This window comes from Dromiciops gliroides, chromosome 4, assembly GCF_019393635.1.
Source record: "Dromiciops gliroides isolate mDroGli1 chromosome 4, mDroGli1.pri, whole genome shotgun sequence".
NCBI lineage: Eukaryota > Metazoa > Chordata > Mammalia > Microbiotheria > Microbiotheriidae > Dromiciops > Dromiciops gliroides.
The window spans coordinates 341,010,068-341,021,454 of record NC_057864.1 but is presented as its reverse complement, the minus strand read 5'-3'; the positions used below and the strand labels follow the sequence as shown (position 1 = coordinate 341,021,454).

Genomic DNA, 11,387 nt, shown 5'->3' with positions numbered 1-11,387 from the left:
CTTAAATCTAAATTGGTTGGTGAGTTTCCTGTGCATAAACATTTGTCTCTTCGGACAAATCCTATTTTTCCTCTTCCTTGGAACTGCTTACCTTTGTGTCTTCAGAGTTTTATTCTTAAGCATCTCCTATCCCTCCTGGATAGACTTCCCCAAAAACATTTTAGCCTTTGGCATCTCTTCTGTCTTTCCTCTGAACCCACTGACATCTCCCTTCCCCAAATCTATCCTAAGGATCAGACTATACTTCTCCTGTGCATTTCTATCATAAATTCCAGGACAGACTGGTTACTTCCTCACAAAGTCCTCCTCATTTCAGTGCTATCTCTGTTAGTGACAATAAGAACCAGAACAGAATTTCCCTTTGTTGGTTTCTCCACCTTTTGAAAGATAAAATTATCAGTAAGGCAGGTTAAAAATATAACTTCTCTGTTTTTGGCAGAGGAGAACGAGCTTCAGCAAATATGTGGATAATTGAAGTCCTTCATAATGATTATATCATGCTTCTGTTCCAGATTTATGATATTTCCCAAATTATTCATCTACTTCTTCTTTCTATCTAGGGGCTCTGTGGAAGACTCCAATGACAAAATTTATTTTATTTCTCCCTCTTTACTTTTTACCCAGATACCCTCTATTCATGCTTCCCTACTAGGGTTCCTGGATTTCCTCACTTGAGTATATCTTCTTAATATACAATCATCCACTCCCCTTCTCCCCCCTTTTTTTCAGCATATCTTTTCTTTTAAATAAGGTATATCCATATAGAGATGTGATTAAGATATGGGATTCACCTCAGCAAGTCTTAGCAATACCTATACATTATATTAATATACGACAATTTGTTTAGCCATTCCCCCATTGATAGGCATCTTCTTAATTTCCATTTCTTTGCCATCACAAAAAAGAGCTGCTATTATAAATATTTTTGTACAGAGAGATCCTTTTGTTCTTTCTTTGGTCTCTTTGAGGAATGAGCATAGTAGTGGTACTTTAAAAACAATTAGTTTCATTTTTTTAGTTAACAAAAATATATTTTTCTCTCCCTCCTCACCTATTGGAAAAGAGAAAAGAAAAATAACTCTTGTGACAGATGTGAATATTCAAACAAAGTAAATTCCCTCATTGGTCATGCCCACATAATATATTATTTATTAGTCTACACTCTAAGTCCTTTTGTCACCTCTCTGTTAGGAAGTGGGTAGCATGTTTCAGCATGCATCCTCTGGAATTGTGATCTGTCATTTTGTTGATCTGGGTTCTTAAGTCTTTCAAAGTTGTTTGTCTTTACAATGCTGTTGTTATGGTATAAATTATTTCCTTGGTTCTGCTTATTTCACTCTGCATCAGTTCTTACAAGTCTTCCCAGCTTTGGCTGAAAATATCCCTTCCATCATTTCTTTTGGCACAATAATATTCTATTACATTCTAATGAACCCTTAATTTTCACTTTTTTGCCACCACAAAAAGCAGCTATAAAGTTTTGTATATATAGGCCATTTTCCTCTTTCATCTTTTTGGGGATATAGACTTAATAGTGGTATTATTGATTCAAATGGAATGCACAATTTAGTACTTTTTTGATTCATGGTTCCCAATTGCTTCATAGAATGGCTGGACCATTTTTCATAGATCCATTAACAATGCCTTAATGTGCCTGTTTACCCTAAGTTTCTTCCACATTTGTCATTTTCCTTTTTTTTGGGGGGGGGTGCATCTTTGCTAGTTTATGAGTAGCTTTAATTTGCATTTCTTTAATCATTATTTTTTGGAGGCAATGGGGTTAAGTGACTTGCTCAGGGTCACACAGCTGATAAATGCCTGAGGCTGGATTTGAACTGGGTCCTCACTCCAGGGTGGGTCCTCTATCTACTGTTCCAGCTAGCTGCCCCTTGTGCCCCTTTCTTACATTTCTTCCTTTGAGAATTGCCTGTTCATGTTTTCGTTTTCTTTCTTTCTTTCTTTCTTTCTTTCTTTCTTTCTTTCTTTCTTTCTTTCTTTCTTTCTTTCTTTCTTTCTTTCTTTCTTTCTTTCTTTCTTTCTTTCTTTCTTTCTTTCTTTCTTTCTTTCTTTCTTCTTCTTCTTTTTTTTCTGTGTGAGGCAATTGGGGTTAAGTGACTTGCCCAAGGTCACACAGCTGGTAGGCTTTAAGTGTCTGAGGCCAGGGATTCAGGTCCTCCTGAATCCAGAGCTGCTGCTCTATCCACTGCACGACCTAGCTGCCCCTACCTGTTCATGTTTTAATCATTTATCAATTGGGGATTGGGTTTTATTCTTATAAATTTGAATCAGTTCCTTACCCAATTTGGAATTAGAACCTTTATCAGAGAAACTTAACTGTAAATTTTTTTCCAATTAACTTTTTCCCTTTTAATTTTAACTTCATTGATTTTGTTTGCACACAAATTTTTCAGTTTTATGTAATCAAAATTGTCCAGCAAATACATTCCTAGATGTTCTCCATCTCTGTCCAGTGATCTGTCAACACTATATAGTAAGCCATGATCCAATCCAAATATCATTCTCAGGCACCACCTTCTTAGCCAGCTATTCACACCCCAATTAATTTTTTCTCTTTGGCATCCCTGGCCTTCAATAATCAACAGTGAGAATGCAATCTGTTTCCCTGTGGTCTTCAGCTTCTTGCCCAATACTTTCTAATCATTGGCAATCCTTAGGTTCCTTTTGGCCATGCAATTTGTATCCACATGGATCGCTTAAAATGGGCTGTTGTCATCTCTTCTACTAAGAATTGGGATGTTCTCTGCTGTGTCTTGGATCCATACCATTGGAAGACAATGGACCTCTCTGATGTTTTTGTCAGGTCGAGAAATAGCTTGCCCAATTCCCTATAGCAGTGAATCGCTACTACTTTCTTCTTCCTCTGTCCCTCACTGGAAGTATTATATATATTCCTTATTTGAGCTTCCTAACAACCCTGGGAGATAGGTGCTTTTATTATTCCCATTTTATTGATGAGGATACTAGGATACTGAGGCTGGGAGAGGTTAAATGACTTGCCCAGCGTCACACAGCTAATGTCTGAGGCTGAATTTGAATTCAGGTCATGCTGTATTTATTGCACCACCTAGCTGCCAGCCAGCGTGGTGGGATGGGGAAGGATGCACAGGGGTGCACAGGGGAGACAGAGAGGTGCTGGAGAGGACAGTAGGGAGACCACAAAAAACAACCAACACAAGGCAAGAGAGAAACAAAGGACAGTTGGGTGGGCGGGAGCAGCAGCCAGAAATATTAGAGGGGAGAACCCTTGCTCTAAGCCAGGTTGCCCAACCCCGGTTTTCCAGGTGCAAAAGGATGATAAAGTCACCCACCCCCGCCCTTCCCCCAACACACACACACACACACACACACACACACACACACACACACACACACACACACACACGAGGCACGCAGCTGGCAGCACAACTTCGGAAGGGAAGAGGCAGACACTCAGATCAAGGACTCCGGGCACTGGGGATGGGGGAAGGGTGCGATGCCAGAGCAAGACGAAGAGACCGGGGTGCTAGTCTGTCATTATGTCTGCATGCCCAAGGGCTTATGCTCGGAGTCGGGCGGAAGGTTTGGGGGTGGTCTTTAAGGGCGCCGCCCTAGGCTGGGCCGGGCTGGGCCGGGCTGGGCGGGATAAGGAGGGAAGGCGGCCTACCAGCGCACTCCCAGCTGCTCGCCTTTGGGGCACTCACTCCTTTGCCACTGACAACCGGCGAAATGAGTTCCCGCAGCTTCGAGTTGATCTTCGACTGGGTCGGACACTTTGGCAGGTACAGGGGGTGTGGTGCGGTGCTTTCTACCTTGGCACCAAGAGCCGCTTCCTCGCAGTAGCCCCCTCTTCTTTCCCTCTAACTTTTTACTTCTCTTGGGAAAAGGGGGAGAGAAAAGAGAAGAGAGGGAACCTGTCCCTTTCTTGGCCTTTACCTTCTTCCCTTTCCCCGCTTCCTCTCTTCCTCTCTCTCCTTTTCCTCCTTTCTTTCATACCCTTCCTCTCTTCCAGTCACCTTCCTCCTCTCTTCCTGTTCTCCCCAACTTCTCTCCCCTTCATCTTGCCTTACCTCCCCTTCTTTCCTCCCCATCTCCCCTTCCCACTCCCGGTTACTTCTCTCTTCTTTCGTCCCCCATTCCATTCCTCTTCTTCTATCCTTCTTTTCCATGCTTTCCTTCAACAGAAAATGAGAAAAAACAGGTCAGAGAGTACAGGAAGTTTTCCGCTTCTTTGCGCCAGAAAGTGCGCGGTGTGTTTGGGTCTGTGCGTACAGGGGCTTCTGGTACCCAATCAGACTTGCTGCTGAGGACGTTTGTTGGGGGGCAGTTCTACCTCCCCTGGGGAGTCATCACCCCAGATTCCCTTCTAAGTCTCTAGGCGGGTGTTGTCCTCACTTCACTCTTGTTCTTGGTATAGGACTGGAGGAAAGGGAGGCCCTGGAAAAAAACAAAAACAAACTTACAGATGTTGGGGCTGGGAAAGAATGCCTCTCCCCTAACTCTCAGGTCAAGGATGTTAGTTCCAGGAAAGCAAGACATTTGGTTAGGCTTAGGCAGTATAATTTTTTTTTAAAGGATGGTAGCTCAGAGTAGATGGGTTACAGGTGTGTCTTTCTTCTCTTTCACTTGCCTTAACAAATGCTACTTTCCAAAGCCTTGCTAACTCTTCGGACTTGTAGGGTCTCTCACAATGCCTTGTCCTGAACAGGTTGAATGAATGACTTTTAGATTATGAGGGACACCTCTTGGTCTTTGTTATGTATTTTCCACACTGTTGCTTTTCCTGTAGTGGAGGTTCAATAAGTATATGTTATTGAATGAATGGATGAAATGAAAGTACCTTCAGTTTTAAAGTAGGTGCTTTTTGATCACACAGAAGTGAGAAAAGACCCTCATTAACTGTTTTCTCTGTTAGAAGCCTTCAATCTTGTGGAGAGCCACCTCTCATCTATCTTCTGGGGCAGAGGTGGTGACAATTCAGAGAATATAGTCACTTTAAGACCATGAGAGCAGGGACCATGTTTTATTTAATGTTTGTATCTTTTCCCCAGGGCCAGGTTTGGGTTGTTGGGTTTGTTAAAATTCTGTTGGAGAGAGAGATCAGAGAAAGTGGACAGATGGGGCTTGGCATTGGTCAGCTGGACAAAGATTTATGTAGACCAAACCAAGGTGATTTAGTGAGCCAATAGAAATGTGCTAATAGTGTATTTAACACCTGAATAAATGGTGCCCATTTCTCTCACTTCTGTCCTTTCCTTGTGTAATAAAAGATTGACTTCTGGCCACCTGCCCCTCTTCCCATGATTATGCCAAACAAGCTTGGGAAAACAGGCATGTCCAAGTGGAATACAGTCAAGATTTCACCTTAATATGATTTAAGACTTAGTTTCTAGGAATATTTCTGTTGAAACAATGACATTTTTTATAGCACAGTAGTATTTCATCACAATCATACACCTCAACTTAAAAATAAACATTTAAAAAAAAAAGAAACAGCAACATCAAGGACCATATGTCCTAGCATCCAAAGTGGAATGGCCTGAGGCCATTCCAAAGAAATATACATGGAGTAGAAATGAATTTAGTTTAGTAACCTATAATAATGAGTCATTTGCATAGCTTTAAAGTTTGCAAAGCCCTTTTCTTCCATTATTTCATTTAAACTTTATAACAACTCTGTGACATAGGTAAAACAGTTTTATTTATCTCCATTTTATAGGTGAGAAATTGAAACTGAGTGGTTTAGTGACTTAAGAGGGTGAGTATCACAAAACTAGGAAGTGTCAGAGGTATGGGTTGGACTTTGGACTAGTTGATTTATCATCCTTATGCATGTGACTTCAAAGCTATATAGGCAGTCCTTGACTTGCTCCTGAGTTCTAGTCTCCATATCACAATCTGCCTTTTGGCTGTTACCCTCAATGGATTTTTAATTTTTGCTTTTGTTCAGTTGTTAAGTCATATCTGACTCTTCATGATACCATTTGGGGTTTTTCTTGGCAGAGGAATTGGAGTGATTTTCCAAATTCACTAACTTCAAAACTCTTTATGTTTCCCACCAAACCTACCCCTCTTTCAAACTTCCTATTTCTGTGGAGGGTGACACCATCCTTCAAAACCTATATCCCATCACCACCTTTGTTGACAGCCACCTTCTTCTTCTTCCATGATTCTAAATCTGTAACATTTCTATCATCCTTCTTTGAAATTATAACTACTACCCCATTTCATATATTATCCTGACCCTTACAATGGCTTCCTCATTAGGTTCTCTGCCTCATGTCTTTCATATCTATTCTCCACACAGCAGCCAGTGATATTCCTAAAGCACAGATCTGCATGTGCCTTCTTTGAAAAGCTCCAGTGGCTTTCTATTATCTGAAGAGTAAAATACCACCTTTCCTGTGTGCATTTAAAAATCATCATAATCTGACTCCAATTCTTCTTTCTTTTTTCAACATTAGTTGATTTAATTTTAAATTCATTTTTTTATGAACAAAAATCTATTCTATCTCCCTCGCATCTCCCTCATTGGAAAAGAAGAACCTTTGAACAATTATACACAAACAAAGCAAATCTCCACATTTGTCATGTCCTAAAATAGACATTTCTCATTTTACACATTATTCACTCAGTTCCTCATGAAATTTCCCCCCTCCCCCATCACCTTGCTGTCAGGAAGGAACCAAGCAGTTATTAAGGTCCTAATGTGTGTCAGGCACTGGGGTGTTATTATTGTTGTTGTTTGTCCTTTGTTCTCAAAGAGGACCATGACATGGGGTTATGTCTTGATGTGCAGGGAATTGGATTTAAGTGAGGGAGGGTTGTGCAAAGTCAACAACTTCAAATCTCCTCCAAAGCCATCAGGGTCCAGTGGCAAGAAAAACTCACACACATCAGTATATCAGGAGGGGCAGGTAGGTAGTGCAGTGGATAAAGCACTGGCCCTGGATTCAGGAGGACCTGAGTTCAAATCCAGCCTCAGACACTTGACACTTACTAGCTGTGTGACCCTGAGCAAGTCACTTAACCCCCATTGCCACCCCCTTCCCCCAAAAAAGGCATACATCAGGACAACTGGAGATGGCCCCATGTTTAAGGCAATGGGGGTTAAGTGACTTACCCAGGGTCACACAGTTAGTGTCAGAGATTTTGAACTCAGATCCTCCCAACTTCAGGGCCAGTGTTCTATCCCCTGTGCCACCTACCTATCCCTCAGGTACTGTGCTAAATGCTTTACAAATATTATTTCATTTGATCCTCATAACAACCCTGTTGCTTATTATTATTTCCATTTTACAGAGGAGCAAACTGAGACAGACAGAGGCTAAATTACTTACCCAGGATCATACAGCTAGTTAGTGTCTAAAGTCAGATTTGAACACTCAGGTCTTTCAATTCTATGCCAGGAATCCACTGCCTCTCCTAGCTGCTGCCCCAGGAGATGAGTAGCATGCTCCATCATTGGTCCTCTGGAATAGTGGTCCAACCTACCTTTCCAGGCTTAATAATAATATGTAACAAAACTCTACTTCATGTAGAGTTTTCCCCAAACTGGCTGACTTGCTGTCTTTCATACAAGACATTCCATCTCTAGTCTATAGCCTTTGCATAGGCTGTCTCCTTTTCTAGCAATGCTCTTCCTCTTCAAATACACATCCTAGAAGACCTCCCTTTCTAATCTACATGAAGCTTTTTCTGATCACTACCATCCCATCTCCCACAGCCATTAGTGCCTCCTCCACACCAAAATGGCATTTTATTGTATTTGCTTTGTATGTATTTGATATTATTTTCCTATTTGTTGTTTTTCCTGATCTTGGTGCCTGACTCGTAGAAGGCACCTAATGCTCATTAACTGACTGATAGAATCATTTCCTTGAGAGCAAGGATTCTTTCATTTTTGCCTTTGTATTCTCAATGACTTGCATATTGTGGTTTGTTGAATAGAACTGAATATTATACTCTCTTTTCAATGGAGTATTTTTTTTTGGGGGGTGAGGCAATTGGGGTTAAGTGACTTGCCCAGGGTCACACAGCTAGTAAGTATCAAGCGTCTGAGGCTGGATTTGAACTCAGGTCCTCCTGAATCCAGGGCTGGTGCTCTATCCACTGCGCCACCTAGCTGTCCCTCAATGGGGTATTTTTTGTGAGGGATTTGGGGTGGAATGATCCTTCCATAGCAGATTACACTGTCAAGCATACTCTTGGTTGCTGCTTGCTGTTGTCCTTGTTCCTTTTCCCTTTTAGATGTATTTTTATATTATTGGCAAGAATGGGTGATTTCTGTTGACTCAGTGCACTGTAGGGGGCGGAAGGAAGACCTTACTGAGGGAAAACAAGCAATGTAACATTGGGAGAGGGGTCAGAGGAGAACCACAGAGATGATTAAAGAGTTGAAAAAGAGGATCTTTGAGAAGAGGTTAAAGGACTTAGTTTTGTTTGTTGTGGAACCTTGAAGATGAAATATTTTCCCAAGCATATGAAGAGTTTTCATAAAATGGTGGTGGTTAACTGTGGTTCCCCTTTTCAAAAAACAGAAGAAATAACTATAAGCATAATTTGAGGTATTTATATATAAAAACAACAGAGTGAGGTTGTTTAACAGATTAAAGAGTGATGATTGAAAGTAAGATTGAGGAAGGTAGGAAGTCTCTGGTAGCTCTTTATAAAAAAAGAACAAAAAGAAACAAGATAGTTTAGAAATAGCTATATCTAGTGAGAAAGACATTGAGTAAATAAGGTGACAAAAGGATCTTTTCATTTAAGAAGTACTCCTGATTTAATTGAAAATATAGTGTCTGAGGTGAGATTTGAACTCAGATACTTCTGACTCCAGGGCTTATCAACTGCCACACATAGATACCCCAAATAGACTATTGTATCTCTTAGTAGAATATAAACTCCTTGAGAATAAGGATTGCTTTTGTTGTTTATGTACCTGTGGAATGTGTTGTTATTGTTGAACAGTTCAGGTCATCTCCTCATCAACATAAATTCTTCTTGTTTGTGATTATATCTTATTTCTGACTAGGCTGTAGGGCAGAGATCATACCTGATCCCAAGTCCAGGTTGGTTTCTATTGCCCTACATTGCCTTCTCTATATGAAGAATACCTCATTTCCACCTGCCATCCAAAAAAAGTATAGAAGAATTAGTTACCAGAATTTAAATTTGAACTGTAATTTTTCAAATAGTTCCTCTACTCAAATTGGTGTACAGAAGTTTACCTAGCTCAATGTCCTGTTTAAGGATATGTTGATGAGGAATAGCTAATGGTGTGTTGATGTAAAACCATTTATCAGGGGGCAGCTAGGTGGCACAGTGGATAAAGCACCAGCCCTGGATTCAGAAGGATGTGAGTTCAAATCCGGGCTTGGACACTTGACACTTACTAGCTGTGTGACCCTGGGCAAGTCACTTAATCCTCATTGCCCTTCAAACAAACACCTTCCCCCATTTATCAAAGCAGTCTGGAAACTAAAGAAAGGGAAGTGGAATACAAAAGAGGGGCAACTGCTTGTCATTATTTGTTTTTTACACTCTCCATATAATTTAATGGTTTCCCAGAGTTAAGCCTCAATTTCTTCATCTGCCCTATTGTGTTTGTCTTTCAGAATGGTTATGAAGATCAAATGAAATAATGTGTGGAAAAAGACTTTGTAAATTCTCATGATACTGCTAAAGTGATCTTCCTAGAGTACTGGTCTGACCATATCACTACCACCCCCTACTCATTAAACTCCAGTAGCTCTCTACTACCTATAAAATCCTCTGTTGGCACACACCCTTTACAACTTGGCCCCTTCCAGCCTCTTCTGTCTTCCTACACTTTGTTGTCCTCCACTTATTCACTCTATGATCCCGCTATGCTGACTGGTCTGCTAGCCATTCCTCAAAAGTGTTGCTCCATCTCCTGATTCCTAACGTCTCACTAGCTGTTTCCCAGACCTTGAATTCTCTTCCCTTCTGCCCTCTGCCTTTCGACTTGCTTCCCTTACTTCCTTCAAGATTGAGCTCAAATTCCAGCCTTTCCCTCTCTCTTGTCCTACCTCCCCGCCCAGTGCCTTCCCTCTGATATTACCTTCCATCACTTCTGTACACAAACATACACATCACATCACACGTAGTTATTTGCACTGTGTCTCCCCCATTAGATTCTGAGCTCCTTTAAGGGAGGGACAGTGTTTTTGCCTTGCTTTGCACTTAATACAGTGCCTGGCACCAAATAATAAGCATTTGATCAATGTTGCCTGACATACTAATGTTGGGTGATGAAGAAACATGTCATGGTGGTAAGGGCACTGGATTTGTAGACAGGAGACTAGTGTTTAAGTCCTGCTTCTGAAATTTTTTAGGAGTGTAACCATAAGCAAGTCACTTAGCCAGAGAGTCTCTTTCCTCAACTGTTAAATGGGGATCCTGCTAGAAGCATCAACCTTACAGGCTTTGTTGTGAGGAAGGGACTTTATGAATCTTAGAGTACTGTAGAAATGGGAGGATTCCTTGATTGGTGTTTTTAGCATTCCTCTAGTCTTCAGCCTGGCTTATTTCCTTACTTTTCTCTTTGCCTTCCCACTCCCCTCGCTTTTCCCCCTTTAGTCCCCTAGATTACTTATACTCTTCTTTCATCACCATTTCCATTTCTTAGGGTAAGTGACAGTTTTTGGAGTGTGTAGTTAGCTGTGTCTTGGCTATGTTTACTTTTTTTTTTTTAGCGAGGCAATTGGGGTCAAGTGACTTGCCTAAGGTCACACAGCTAGTAAGTGTTAAGTGTCTGAGGCCGGATTTGAACTCAGGTACTCCTGACTCCAGGGCCGGTGCTCTATCCACTGCGCCACCTAGCTGCCCCGGCTATGTTTACTTTGGCAACATAGTTGATGCCCAGAATAAAGATAAGGTTGGAGAAATATGAATGCGTCTCAAAATTTAATCTTCCCTATGCCCATATTGTATTTTCCTATTATCCAATTCCAAAGGATTCTAAACTCTTGGTGTAGGGAAAGAAGACTAGACTTGGGTTCCAAACCAGTCTCTGGGACCACAGTCAATTCACTTTGCATCACCAAACCTCAGTGTCATCATCTGTAGGATGGAAAGGATAATGTAGCATTCACCTCACAAGGTGGTTAGGAGGAACTCTCAGGTTGCTGAGAAATGTGAATTGTTGTTATTTTCACAAGTTTCATATTCAAGCATTCTTCTGAGATTAGCAAGAGGCATGTATTTTCTCAGTTTGGAAAACAGCATATGAGAAGAAAGCAATTTGGTCAAAGGCACATACTTTTAGAGAGTCCGAGGTTTAGATATAAATAGATTGATATCTTCCAGTGTTTTCTCTGACAGCAGAAACTCCATATCCATTTTTTTTTCTCCACAACTGGGTCTTC

The 11,387-nt window shown here is 41.1% G+C and overlaps 1 protein-coding gene across 1 annotated transcript in view; it reads left to right on the top strand.

Annotated features, from left to right (window-relative positions):
* The first annotated feature begins 3,595 nt into the window (after positions 1 to 3,595).
* The window catches only part of SLC22A16 (solute carrier family 22 member 16), a 62,963-nt gene continuing 55,171 nt past the window's right edge, over positions 3,596 to 11,387 (top strand). Inside the window, exon 1 of the mRNA XM_044005403.1 lies at positions 3,596 to 3,779. Coding sequence (XP_043861338.1) covers positions 3,727 to 3,779 — 53 coding nt within the window. The 5' untranslated portion in view covers positions 3,596 to 3,726. The remainder of the gene's footprint in view (positions 3,780 to 11,387) is intronic.